This window comes from Archocentrus centrarchus, chromosome 14 (assembly GCF_007364275.1).
Source record: "Archocentrus centrarchus isolate MPI-CPG fArcCen1 chromosome 14, fArcCen1, whole genome shotgun sequence".
NCBI classification, from domain to species: Eukaryota; Metazoa; Chordata; class Actinopteri; order Cichliformes; family Cichlidae; genus Archocentrus; species Archocentrus centrarchus.
Window position 1 is genome coordinate 4,503,366 of NC_044359.1, and position 13,822 is coordinate 4,517,187.

Below are 13,822 nucleotides of genomic sequence, written 5' to 3' on the forward strand. Positions count from 1 at the left end.
GTCAAGGTAAGGGGGGCTTGTGAACCACAGCAGACTTTATAAACACTAACACTTTGGAATAACGCCCTTTACAGCTGACTGCAGGATATCTAGGAGGAAAGAAAGCACCAAGCACCACACTCAAATTCACTGAGCTCTTGAGAACCTCCCATTCTTTCACAGATGTTTAGAAAGACTCCAGGGCTGGGTGCTGGATTTTATACACCTGCCGCAAATAGCCTGAAAACACCTGAATTCAAAGATTAAAGGTGAGAGGCCCAGACATACATACATGTAGTGTATGTCTGTTTGACAGACTTTATCCACACAAAAACATCACAACCATGCAGTATGCAGTCATCAAACCTTACTGGTGGTTAGCTGAGATGAAAATCATGTCCTTATTTACAGATGGGTTTGGTTCAAGGACTCATTTACCCATGTCAGAGTAACCTCGGACCTGGAGCTACAGCTATTGAGTTCTTACAAGTTCACTCACAGATGTCAAAACTTTGTGGGAGACAACTTAGAAAAGTGAAGAGAAGCAGCTCAGCGCATGAATGTAAACACAAACAGGTCTATGTGACAGCCATGGCAGAGGATTGCTTCACGACTGCAGCTAACTGCAGGTATGCTGGCCAAGTATTGTGGTGAAATATAGCAACTCAGGCATGTACTCATGCTGTCTATGCTAGTTAGCCACACAGAACTATTGATGCCTGGTTGACGCTAGTTTGCTGAAAGCTGCAAAATTTTAAGTGGGCCTAGTAGGCTTTTCCTTATTTTCTATCTTTTACTTATTTATTTATTTATATATATCCAATGACTGCTCATAACTAATGCAGTCGTGGGTGTAGCTCAGGAGGTAGAGCGGGTTGTCTATAAACTGGAAAGCTGGTGGTTCAATCCTTGACTCCCCTGGTCGAGACACTGAACCCCAAACTGCCCCTGAGGCATCCAGTGGAGTGTCAGTGATAGTTAGACAGCATTTAAAGGCTTAGAATAAAAGCACTATATAAATACATGTACAAATGGGTAAATCTGAGGAAATTGTTCCATAAGTTCCAGTTCATTTTGTATGTACAACTAATCCCTGTGGCTGCTCCAAATCATCTTATATGTATTGTCTTGCAATAAGTAAAGATCCAACACACACAACTGTGGCTGTCAGCACAGAAATCCCACCCATCTGCCGTCTAAACCTTCTGTTTGGGAGGGGCAGCCAATCAGAATAAACTTGACTCGAAGGGGAGGAGCTAAAATGTACTGTTTCACACAGAGGATGAACTAATAGACCGCACCAAGGAGCAGTGCAAGATAGATTAGGATCATTTTGAACTCTGTGTTGTGCAAAGCTGCTTTAACACAGCCCAAGATTACAAATCTGGAGCTGGCAAAGAGCCTCGCTGTGCACTGCCCACCACTAATGTTTTTCTGAAAATGTCAAACTAATCCTTTAAGTTTATGGGACTATAACTAAACCCTAACACTTACATTTTTACTGTCATCTGACTTTTTTAAGACAGAACAATGTCCATCTGAAAAACAAAGCACAAAGTGAAATCATGAAGCAAAAATCAAGCCCCTCCCAATCAAATGTTAGTTGAGCTCAAAATACGTACCCAACATATCAAAATATTCATCCAGAATAGTGTGGCAGGAGACATACTCATCCCTATGCTCTTCCAAAGTCCAGATAAAGAGTCTCATGTCATGTGGTGGAGCCTGTTTAAGGTATTCAGTCACAGTCAAGCCAATGCTTGAAAATAACTCCGGGCTCGTGCCCAGCTTCTCTATAATCATGTCCTGCAAAGGTCCAAATTTTAGCAGAAGAGACAAGTCCAGCTGCTCCAAGCGTCCTGCGTAACGTTCAATGAAGCTCTGAGCAGCATTCAGGCCTATGGAGGAAACGGTGCTCCATTTAACAGTATGAATACCAAAGAAAGTCATTCGTAATGCAACACAAACTCTTCTGACAAATACAACAGAGGTAACTTGATAAACACTAACCTCCATCATTGAGACGGCACGCCCAATTGCTGAGTTTGGGATTTATAGCTACGCAGCTACTGAGCTCTTGGATTAAGACACGAGCCCAAACCCGGTTCTTCCTCTCCAGTAGTAGCTCAACAACTTGTCCTAAAGTCTCCAGCTGCTCCTGCTGCCAGTTCAACATCCTTCCAGCTATCTGGTTCCCCCTCGCAGAGTCCAGCTCCAACCAGGGTTTCAGGCTGCCGAAGACGACAGAAATATGGAGTCCTTTCTCCTCCCTCAGAAGCTCCACGTTCTGGCTGATCTGCAGAAGGACTCGATCTCTGTACACTAACCAGACTGACACGATGGAAACAGACAAACGGTGATGCATCAACATGTATTTGGGTTGGACAAAGTCAAAATGCAATTCTAGTATTTTTTAGCATTTTCAATTTCATATTTTTACACTGGGACTCTACTAGAGTAACTTCACATGATTCACAGTTCAAACATCATCATTTGTCTTATATTGGGCCTTTAATGCAGCCCATAATAGTTAACGGTGCTACAGGAGGTACCTTTCTGTTGACTCTGGGCTGCCGAGTCTTCTTGCCGCTGCAGATTCTCCTTATCCTCCTTATCCTGAAAAGACTGTTTATGCTGCTTCCTCTTGAGCTTCTGCTCTTCCTTTGATTTTAACTTCTTCACACTGAAAAGATGCAAGAAAGAGCAGAGATTTAAAAAAAAACTATTTTCTCCGAATGTGAATCATAAAGCATAGCCCGTCACAAAGTGGCCGGCTGCGGCTCAGGAGGCAGACCCGGTCGTCTGCTGAGTCGATGGTCTGATTCCCAACTTCTCCAGTCTGCATGTTGGAAGTATTCCTGGGAAAGAGACTCAACTCTGAGTTGCACTCACTGGAGTGTGACTGTGTGTTTGAATGTCTGACAAAGCACTTAGGCACAGAAGAAGAAGAATTAAAAAAAGAAAGAAAAAAAAAAACACAGTGTGACTGGGTAAATGAGGGTTGCAGTAAAAAAAAAAAAAACACTATGTAAGATCCAGACACCAAAGTCAAGACTGTCTCAACAGCCACACTGGAGGGGACTCGATGTTCTCCTGTGTGACTCGTCATTCTCAAAGTGGGAAATAAAGTGCTGGTCTTGTGTCGCTCTGTCCTTTCACCGACAGCATATCTACAGAGAGGTAGCAGGAGTTGCACTTGTAATATTATAGTGGGTGTATAATGCTACATTAGAATCAAGTCCTGAGATGTTGTTAATGTCCTGGTGTCTTCCGAATGGGACCCCTCTCTTTCTCCATCCTCGGCTGTGGCAGCGCTGTTTGAATCCGAGGAGCACTGTGAGCACCGCAATGCCAGAAAATATCAGGGACCGCCCCCTTTGACAGTCAGTGATTTGGGTGTACAAAAGCTTTTACTGGGAAATCTTTAGCTTGCACATTAGCCAGCCATTTGCAGGCGTGAGACCGGCCCATTGTCGCCTTAGAAATTTAAAAGTGTTATTTTCAGTAAATTGGCTCCCTGCTACAGCAAAAAGCTGCTGCGAGCTGCTGAAAGCGTGAAGTATAAGTGAGGGAGCTGAACAATCAGATTTGACTAAGCTACTCAAAAAAACTCCAGCACATAATTCTTAGCTACAAAGTTTCTGAATTCCCAAACCTATTAAGAAGATTGTTCATCTTTTCCCAGTAACACAAACGTGCAGCATGAACTGCAGCCTCACCTTGTACATTTCTGATTCACCTTAGGCTTCTTCACAGTCTGAAGTTTGGGGATTGCAGCTTCAAACTGAAATGATAAGAAGTCAGGTCAACGCCAACCTTCTGACTGATCTACAGACCTTTATTTTCTCAACAGCTCACCTTGCACTTCACCAGGCCCGTCGGACCAAAGATTTTTATACTACAGATCTGACCAACGCAGTTTGGAGTCAAACATGCTTCTTGGAGCAAATCCTGTAAAACAAAAACGAGTCAGTCTGCTGACAGCGGTAAATCTGTCTGGAAATGATGGCCTCATAGGTCTAAATCCACCTTTTCATTCTTTTCTGCAAAGGCTGACGTCTTCAGGCTCTTCCAGCAGGTGATGTGGTATTCAACCGTACAGTGCTGGCAGCAGCATAGCCGAATGAAGCCCTACACAACAAAGCAAAAAGGTTTCAAATTCATTACAGTCTCATTTTTCCCCCTTTTAAAATCATGAAAAACCCTCTAACTGGGTGCAATTTACCTTAAAATCTGGATCAGTAAAGTAGATTTCAGCTTTCACTGGGCAAAGACATTTGTCAAGGCGACAAATGGCATCAGGAGTCGGAGGAAACTTGCACAACTCTATAGCATCCTCCAGAATTCCCTAAAAAAGACAAAAACTGAGCATGAGACCAAAGTTTGGCTGACATCACACATTTACTAAACTATAAAATGCCTGCGTCTCACCTTCAAATAGTCTGGCTGTGTTTCTTTGACAATCTCTTTTGTTAAAGGCCAGGTGAGTTTACCAGGTGTTATCTGATTCTTGAACATCTGCAGGGAATCTGAAAACTGCTCCAAAGCTACTGCAAACCTGCCAAAAACAGAAGAATCCACACTTTGTACAGTTTGAAACAGCAGACGTGAGTCGGGGACAAAACCGTTAAGATGATGCTTGTGTACCTGTTTTCCCTGAGATACAACTTGCCGATGGCGTAATAAACTAGACACTGAAACGTTCTCTCCTCATATGATTTGATCTTCTGCAGCAGTTTTTCTGCTTCTGTCAGTTCCTGTATATTTAAAAACACAAAAAAACATTAAATAAATGCACCAAAAGAAAAACAATTCCTCACATATTGGATTTAAGCTGTCAATCTACTATAGTGCTGAAAATAGTCCCAAATAAAAGCATCACTCCACCACGGTCCAGTTTCAGCAACTTTAGTTTATAAAGAAGACTTAATCATTGCAAACGACTCAAAATATAGTTTCCTAAAATGCTGAGGTTTCGAACCAAAGCCTCCTCTCACGCCCCTCTTCAGGAATGGATGCTTCACAGCTGAGCCAATACACAGAATACAACAGATGGCTGCTAAAACCCTGTAAATGCTGAGCTGCCTGGACAAATGCCTCCTGTGGGCTAAAACATAAACCAGCGTGAAGGCGATCTCATAGACTGTATATAAAAGATGGATATCCTGTTTTTGAAACCTCATCCTGAGCATTCCTGTTTTGAATCCAGACGTCAGAAGTGAGGTAGTGACCTCTGTACTTTTTAAATACTTTTTATTTAAGTGCATTTTTCACAGGTGGAACAAACTTAAACACAGGACCAATTGGGTCATGCATGTACTTACAGTATCAGTGTAGGTATCAAGAAAAGGGGAAAAAAAAAAAATCACTAGGGATCTTTCATTGGCTTCCACAGCGCATCCATTCACTACAACAATCCATTCAGTCTCAGCTGGGGATTCAATTTTCAGCCATTTATGGGTTATTGCTTTCTTACTGGCTGCAAGCAAACTCATGAACAAATATTTATCACTGACAGACAAACTGCTCACAATGTTACAACAATTAAACTGCAGAAAAAAAAATCCATCTCTGCCCTTGTTACACCCCCCCATAGGACAAAATGACCACGCAGTGGTCTGCCAGCTGTTCCCCGCACTTCCACCAGCACCAACCGCTCATTTCACCGTCTCTTTCTGTTGGTTTTATACATGTCCATTATACTGGAGTCCTTTGTAGTTCTGAATGTGACCTTGTCATTAAAATTGTGTCTGACCTGTAAGGTTTTTTTTTTTTACCTAAGCCAAATGTTTCCTGACTTTTCTGAAAGCTATGCGTGCGCTCCTTCAACCAAATTCTGAGTGGCTCCCTTGACCGTGATCTGACCTCTGCATTATAAACCTCTGAGCTGCGGTCACTGGTGCAGAACGGTGCCTGTGCTGCAAACTTGGCTCAGATAAAGGTGGAGGCCTTTCACGACTCAAGGATTTGCTGCTTAAAAATTACCTCCGGCTGGCCGATCTCTGTCAGGGCTAACGCACGGCCAAACAGCAGCAAGAGCTCGTCTGTGGTTGAAAGTCCAAGTTCCTGAGAACAACAAAGGAAATGAATCACTCTGTTGCAACTGTAAAACTAAAAAAAAAAAAAAAAGAAAAAAAGAAAAACTTTTATTTAGTTCTTCAAAAATCATTGTTTGTACAGCTGAGGGGAACAGAAACCTGCTTTTTCCTAATAGTAGGAGTTGAATAACCTCAGAGGTTTTTCACTGAGTTGTTTAAATAAGTGATAATGGAAAGTGACAGGAAGCATGGTAGAAGAGGAAGGAAGTGACTCGCAAGAAAAGCTTCAACATGCTAAATCAGCATTTAACCACAGTGAACAACTCTCTGGAAAAAGATCTGAGAAATTGATTTTTTTTGGTAAATTATGTAGAGACATCCTTTTTAGACCCATTTTAACTTCATTTATTAACCTCAATCTACATTTTAATAAAGGCTGCTCACATTTTCATTTTTCTGACATCGATATCTGACATCAGTTTGCGTGCATGCGTGCAAAATGCAACAATCATTGCAACAATGATACTTCCTACAGAGGATGACATAACACTGAAATGAAACATAACTGGATTACTGTCAGATATCGACGTCAGAAAAATGAAAATATGAGCGGCCATTATTAAAATGTAAATTGAGGTTAATAAATGAAGTTAAAATGGGTCTAAAAAGGATGTCTCTACATAATTTATCAAAAAAAAATCCAGAGGGAGATGCGGAAAATACAAATATGAGTTCACAACACCACAAATCTGCAGTCAAAGGTCCCAGTTTACGCCTGCAGACAAACTAAATCTGATGACATGTCGTTCTGTGCGTGTGGAATTCATAATCTGAATTTAGCCTCAGCAGGAAGCAGGCTTACCCGGGGCGTTACAGCTTCCAATAAGGCCAGCGCCTTGCTGAAGGCCTGCTCTGCGTTGCGGCTGCGGAGGTCGGTCAGGGCAGTGTGAGCATCCTCCACGATGGATCTCAACTCTTTCGACGTGGAGATTTTACTATCAACCACCACCTGGTTCTGAGCAGAGGACAGCCTCTTTATGTAACAGCCCTGCTGATGACTTTGAAGCGGTTATGAATGTGAGAAAGTGCTCACCTCTTTTTCAGGATGACCATTTTTGATCTTTGATTTCTTCTTTGCTGTGGCGCTGGGCTCGCTCTTTGAAGGCGGCTCGCTTCAGAAACACAAAATGTTCAGTCAGTTCTAAACTCAGTGGAAACATTTCTCCCTGCTAACGTTACTTTCTGTGCATGAGCTGTGACATGCTTCACATTGGTTATTAACAACAGGACTTCCACCAACCTTTTTGATGCTTTAGGTTCTTTAGTGCTGCTGTTTTTCTGAGCAGTCTTTTCATTTTTTCCTGGAAAGAGAACATCAGACTTTAGTGCGGACTTTTTCTACTTTTCCTCATTTCTTGTCATATACAGACACTGTTACAAAGGTCGAAGCCTGTGTAGTGTTAACGAATAAAAACATGGAGCTAAAAATTAGCACAATAGGGACACTTTACGTACGCAGTTCTTCTCCATGTAAGACCGCGTTCACACCAAAACATGAAGCAAAGTTTCACCTTGTGTTATTCACATGAACACAGTTTGTGTTGGAGCCACACAAATACTTTCTCCTGACAACCACCAGGACAAGAGGCGCAAACAACAACAGGACCTGCGATTTTCTTCTATTTTCTCCAAGCCCTCTCAAAGCTAAGCTGAAACATGCATTTCCAGCTTCCTTCAAACTGCATCGAGAAGGAGTCGATTGAACTTGCAGAAACACAGATTTGCCTCTATTCACTTCTACTGCAAATTAGCCTCAATTTGCATCACTGCATAGACTTTATATGCAATCATGCCAGGTAACAACTTCACCAGTATGGTGAACACACTGTAATATTATGGAATTAGTTAAAATTCAAACAGTAAAAGCCCCCTGCCACCTCCTGTTTCAGGCTTAGGCAGGTGGAGGCCTCTTTTCCAGGGATTTGGGATCCTTTCAGCTTCGTTTACTACCGAACTCAACTGTCACAGACACAAACTGCTCTTTCACTTGTTTCTTGTCCACTTTAGAGGACAGAGGCTTGTAGTGTAGTGTTGGACAACAAACTCGAGCCTCGTGTTTAACATCTGATGACGAAATATGGACCCAACACACACCAACACAAGTGGACCCTCACAAACTCTCAGATGGGGGTAGGTACGCATACTGGAAAGCACAACCACGAAAACTAGACTATGAAGATGGATTTTAAAAAAAGAGAAGAAGAATTTAAACACACTCACCTGCCTGCTTGTCCATTTTAACAGAGACCTGCCAACACAAATTAAATATCAACTGTGAAGCTTTAAAAAAACAAACAAAAAAGACATTTTTAAAATGTGGACTGATGAAACTAAAGCTGCAGCTGACAAATACTTTTATCATCTGAGATGTTCTTTAAAAAAAACACTATTAACACCATCTATGGCACAAGATCAGAAGAACACAGTGATCACAAACAAGCTTTGCTTAAATCTAAATGTGTAAAACAAAATCTAAAAAAAATGAAAAAAGAAAAAACTAAATTACAAATATGATTGCTACTAATTTTCTCTCCTGCCAATTTGTCTTTTCCTTCATTCATTTCTGGACAAAACAGCTTAAAAATCTTGTTTTCAACCCAAAGACATGCATTATTCCTGTTTTACTGACACAACTACAAATAAGATGAAATATTGTTGAAGGTGGTTTGTAAAAGCGTTTCGAACCTTTGGAGCGGCGCTTGCAGCTGGATGAGTCTTACTAACAGGTTTTGAATGCGGCGGTTGTGAAGCCACGACACCGATTCTAAAACTGTGGAGTTCAGAGAAAATAAAAGAGGATGAAACGAGAGTTTTACCAGCAGTTATTACAGAGTGCACAACAAAAAAAGAAGGCAGCTCACACACACACACACACACACCCACCTTTGGCCTTGCTTTAGTGGTCCAGCTGAAATCAGAGCCCATAAATACCAGTTTGAGTTTGGAGGGACAGCAAATTATGAAAGATGACTTTTCTACTACAAGCAATAATGGGATCTTGATTGGAAGATAAAAAGAAGCAAACATCCAATAATCATTTAACATTAGCCAATGAAGAAGATAATATTTTTAACTTCACCTGACACGTATCCTCGAGGCGGACCACGTTGTGGTACTGGTTGTGGAACTGTGAATTTGTATAACTGTGTTTCCAGCTCTTTGACTCCCTCGTGGTCATCTTTACAGAGCAACTGGGCTAACTGGTTTGCTTTGATAGCCATTTTGTGCTGTCCCAAGGAGAACAAGGCCTCGCAGTAGCGATAGTGACCCTGCACAGAAACCAAGAAGGATGAACACCTCACTCTCAGCTGCTGTGTGCTTCAGTGACAAACGTAAAGTGCTCCACAGCGGGAACGGCCCACACAGTTCACATACTGCACAGCATGAAAAAGCTACGCAAGCAACACTTTCTCAGTTTCTTTCCATTTGCTATTTAGATCAAGTACTGCACACTGAAGCTACATCTTAAAAAGATTTAGGATTTTGTAAGGATGTCAACACAATAGCTGCACCAACCTGATGCCACATTCTGGAGTTTTTGTTTTAAATGGTACTGCAGAGGGCACGGTGGTGCAGTGGTTAGCACTGCTGCCTCACAGTTAGAATACCATCTGGAAGGCCTGGGTTCGATTCCACCTTGGCCCAGGCCTCTCCCTCTCTCTGTGTGGAGTTTGCATGTTCTCCCCGTGCTTGCGTGGGTTTCCTCCGGGTACTCCGGTTTCCTCCCACATTCCAAAGACATGCACTTACTGGGGTTAGGTTAATTGGCTACTCTAAATTGCCCATAGGTGTGACTGAGCGCGTGAATGTGAGTGTGAAAGGTTGTCTGTCACTCCGTGTTGGCCCTGCAACAGGCTGGCGACCTGTTCAGGGTGTACCCTGCCTCTCGCCCTATGACAGCTGGGATAGGCTCCAGCCCCCCCCCGCGACCCTTAACAGGAGTGCGGAAGAGAATGGATGGATGGATGGTACTGCAGATGTTGTAGGGACCTGAGATACTGTACAACAATAATGTACTAATGAATAATAAATAATGAATGCTGTTACTGTGGGCTGTTTTGCTGCCAGTGGTACTGGTACATTGCACAAAGTGGATGGAATAATAAAGAACAAGGACTACCTGCAAATTCTTCAACATCACCTCGAATCAACAGCTAGATGGTTGACACTTGAACATAATTGGGTGGTCCAACAGGACAATGATACCAAATACATAACTGGTTTTGAAATGGATAAAGCAGGCTGATATTAAGCTGCTGGAATGGCCTTCCCGTAGCCCTGACGTACTTTAAAAAAATAATCAAAACCTGTTAACGATGGCAACAAAATCTAGAAAAAGATTAATTCTGTGACACAAAGTCTACCCTGATGACTCTGAACTCAGCAGAAATTAAAGCAATATGGGTGCAGCAGAAATGCATTTTATTATGACCCACACTAATACTGCTGATTGTTTGTGTTTGTGGTGATCTGAGTCAAACAGAAGAGGCGAGTACCTTTATCCACAGAGGTTTAATCAGAGTGGCACGTTTTCCATCACCAGCTGCTTTTCTGAAACATACAAGAAACATGTTTGGATTGAAGGATCCACCAAGTTATTCTGCTCACACTGATATGTCTCAGAGTCACATCCACCACAAAAACAATCAGCCTAGAGCAGAAAAACACACCTAACTGTGGGCGGGACATCGCAGTTTTATGACACTCACAGATGCCAAGTGGAAACGTTTATGATGTGCTGTTTACGGGAGGGACCAGGGGTTTCTGGCACTTCAAATAAACTTAAATTAAAATATATAAAAAAAACTGTCACAATGTTTCTTGGCAATAAATCTTACACCAACAGCCTGTTTATTTCCACTTAAATGGAGCCACAGCTGTAAGGAAAATGCATTTGTGGGTTAAGCAGGAGAGTTGAGTATTTGGGTTGCACCCATGAAAAAAAAAAAAAGGCATTGGCAGAGAAGATTTGCCAAACAGCTTATTCTGCTATTGACTCTTGTTTGGTGTTTATTGGATTGGATGGTTGAAGACTGAGACAACAAGACACAATCTTAAATGAATAAATGGGGCCTCAGAAGCATGAGGAAGGAGCATACACAGCCACAACAGCATGGCACCACCTCCTCATGCTGGTCACCCGCTCGGTCACACACTGCTGTGGGAAGTCATCCAATTCTTCAACCAGCATTTGTCACAAATCAGCCAGTGTGGTTATGTTGGTCAGTCTGGCAAGAACAGCACGTCCAGGCTGATCCCACAAGTGTTCAGCGGGGTTGAGGTCAGGACTGCAGGCAGGCCATACTATCCAGCCACCGCCAGCATTGAGCCGAGCTGTCAGCACTTAGGGTACCAGAACCTCACAACATGAGTTAATAGCAGATTAAGCTGTTTGGCATTGGCAGATGATCTGGTAAGTTTTTCATGGACGCATCAGTGTCACATTCCTTCCAAACCTGGAATTATTTTAACTGTACCGTAAAACCAGCTGTGAGTATGCCCTCGTGTCCCTTTTTTCAGGCTTGCTCCTTTCAACATCTAGTAGTCATTTTGCTTTATTATATGCTATGTATAACAGAAGTTTGTTTTTAATGTTGTTTTTTGTGCCAAAAAGTAGTTTTCTGTAATCCCCCCCCCAAAAAAAGACTGCTCATATTTAAACTGTTATAAATGACTTTTGGCCTATGTCTATCAAACATACCTCTCGTGAATGATATGAAATCATTAAGCCATAAAAATCATTCCTGTCCCAAGCTAGAACCTGTAATCAGTACTTGGTAAAGTTACTTCTTTATCTTTTTCTATTCATAGTAAAAAAAAAAAAAAAAATCTGGTGTAATTTACATTTAAAATTTTTGCAAGACATCTGGCCAAGAGGACATCAGAAATTACATAATAACATCACGGTTCCGTAAAGAGCTTTGAAGTGGCCAGAAAGGACTCGACTCATTATAGTGTGGGTACAGCAATGCAGTCATAAAGATACTTGAACGGCACAAAAACACGGTGAATAAACGGTGAAAACACATTAAAGGAGGTAAACCACGGCAAATAACAAGCAAATGACAACTAAATCCAAACAATAATCAAAACACGGTAGAAAAACACCCAAATGTCCGATAAAATGCCAGTTTCATTAAGTTTCGACACTCACTGATCATCGCTTCCGTCCCGCGGCTGCCGTGCCTGGCATTACCGTAATGATCTTAATACCACTGAAAAGCGCAGTCGCTGCTTTCAGATACCGTTGGCATTTTTTCGATTGCGCAAACGGTTCAGCGTTACGGTAGTTTAAAAACAGGCTGCAAAAACCTGCTGCCGGTGACAGGTTTGGGCTTACCGGGCTAAAGGGAAATAAACAGGCTTTCCAGTGGTACAAGATTTATTGCCAAGAAGCATTGTTACACAAGAAAATAATCAGCCAAACACAAATTTCCTTAGGATTTGTGCAGCATTTGCTGTATATAAAACAACTTTATTATCTGACTGCTGAGTTTCTGCTTGTGGTGGTGATGTCTTCCATGCGTATTCTATGTAGCTGGCAAGGGTTTTAGTATTTGTTTGTCCTGTGTTTGCTGAGATTAAATAAAGAGACCACCTATTCTGAAAACATTACATAGTAGAAATGTTGGTGCTTTGATTAAAAAAAAAAAACGAATAATCATGAAATAAAAGATCCTTCCTGTTCTCTTATATTGTATTTAGGAGTCTCCTAAATATTGGTCAAAGACAGAAGTGATTTCCTACATTGAGAAACTTGGTAAAAAAAGGGTAATCAGGTTACTACATTAAGATACATAGAGATAAATGATCATTACTTATATACGCCACACGACCTAATTCAAAGTGTAAACCTACTGAAACACGGTGCCCGCAGTAGCTCTATAGTGCAATAGCAGTGACACAGCAATATATCCAGAGATGCAGCATGAGTCAAATGCAACACAGAAGTAGCACAGGTGGTTTTCCCTGCACTTTTTCGGTTAAAGCGTAAAATAACTGCTTAATACTTTAACAGCAGCTGAAGTCCCTGTAACTTCAGAAGCCTGCAGTCGTGTCACATAGCAAAACTGAAATCAATAAATATTCTCCACCTGAACGTTTGTGGCTGCTTAAAGTCCTGCTTTACTATTAAAATGTTGCTAAGACAGACAAGGCTGCACCGTGTTAGTTGTGTACAAAGGTGTTAATGTAAATCGTCCCTGCAGGCCAGGGCAGCTTGTGACCTCCCGTTCCCGTGACCAGTCACTCTCTTTACTGCTTGTTTTTACTGCTGTTGTTGTAGACTGGTACCCCCATGACCCTTTGATGTCTTACCTTTGTTCTTTTTATGTAATCAGCACCCCTTCCACCAATTTCTCTTACCCCAATCTTCCCTGTTTACCTACTCAGACCCACCCTCTGTGTCTGTAAACCCACCATATACCAGTATCCTTTAATAAACACACCATCACAGCAAACTAAAGGAAACCAGACCTGGAGTCAGTTTTTGCCCTTCAACAGCTACCATGTAATGGTATCAGTAACTTCTGGAGCTTGAAAAAGGCGACTGGACTTCTTTTTGTTTCTTGAAGACGTTTCACCTCTCATCCGAAAGGCTTCTTCAGTTCTCAACCAAATGGTGGAGAGACCCAGGTATTTAAACCCCTGTGGGCGTAGTCCCCTGGAGGTGGTTATGACCCTCTATTGATCATGTGCGTGAACACATGTGCCCAGGTGTGAAGGGGGCGTGGGTCATATTTAAT

General features: G+C 41.9%; 1 protein-coding gene across 4 annotated transcripts in view; it reads right to left on the reverse strand.

Annotated features, from left to right (window-relative positions):
• Positions 1-13,822, reverse strand: part of ttc3 (tetratricopeptide repeat domain 3) — a 34,482-nt gene that overhangs the window by 11,217 nt on the left and 9,443 nt on the right. For 2 of the 4 annotated variants that reach the window (XM_030746413.1, XM_030746415.1), the window contains 19 exons: positions 10,574-10,628; positions 9,157-9,346; positions 8,961-8,985; positions 8,763-8,847; positions 8,298-8,325; positions 7,318-7,378; positions 7,111-7,189; positions 6,880-7,032; positions 5,965-6,045; positions 4,627-4,736; positions 4,411-4,537; positions 4,205-4,327; positions 4,009-4,110; positions 3,838-3,930; positions 3,699-3,763; positions 2,532-2,662; positions 1,990-2,310; positions 1,602-1,877; positions 1,474-1,517 (listed from right to left, as the gene is read on the reverse strand). In XM_030746413.1, coding sequence (XP_030602273.1) covers positions 1,474-1,517; positions 1,602-1,877; positions 1,990-2,310; positions 2,532-2,662; positions 3,699-3,763; positions 3,838-3,930; positions 4,009-4,110; positions 4,205-4,327; positions 4,411-4,537; positions 4,627-4,736; positions 5,965-6,045; positions 6,880-7,032; positions 7,111-7,189; positions 7,318-7,378; positions 8,298-8,325; positions 8,763-8,847; positions 8,961-8,985; positions 9,157-9,346; positions 10,574-10,628 — 2,149 coding nt within the window. Of the gene's footprint in view, positions 1-1,473; positions 1,518-1,601; positions 1,878-1,989; positions 2,311-2,531; positions 2,663-3,698; positions 3,764-3,837; positions 3,931-4,008; positions 4,111-4,204; positions 4,328-4,410; positions 4,538-4,626; positions 4,737-5,964; positions 6,046-6,879; positions 7,033-7,110; positions 7,190-7,317; positions 7,379-8,297; positions 8,326-8,762; positions 8,848-8,960; positions 8,986-9,156; positions 9,347-10,573; positions 10,629-12,231; positions 12,312-13,822 lie in introns of those variants that run through there. The other 2 variants (XM_030746416.1, XM_030746414.1) reach the window with 2 other exon arrangements.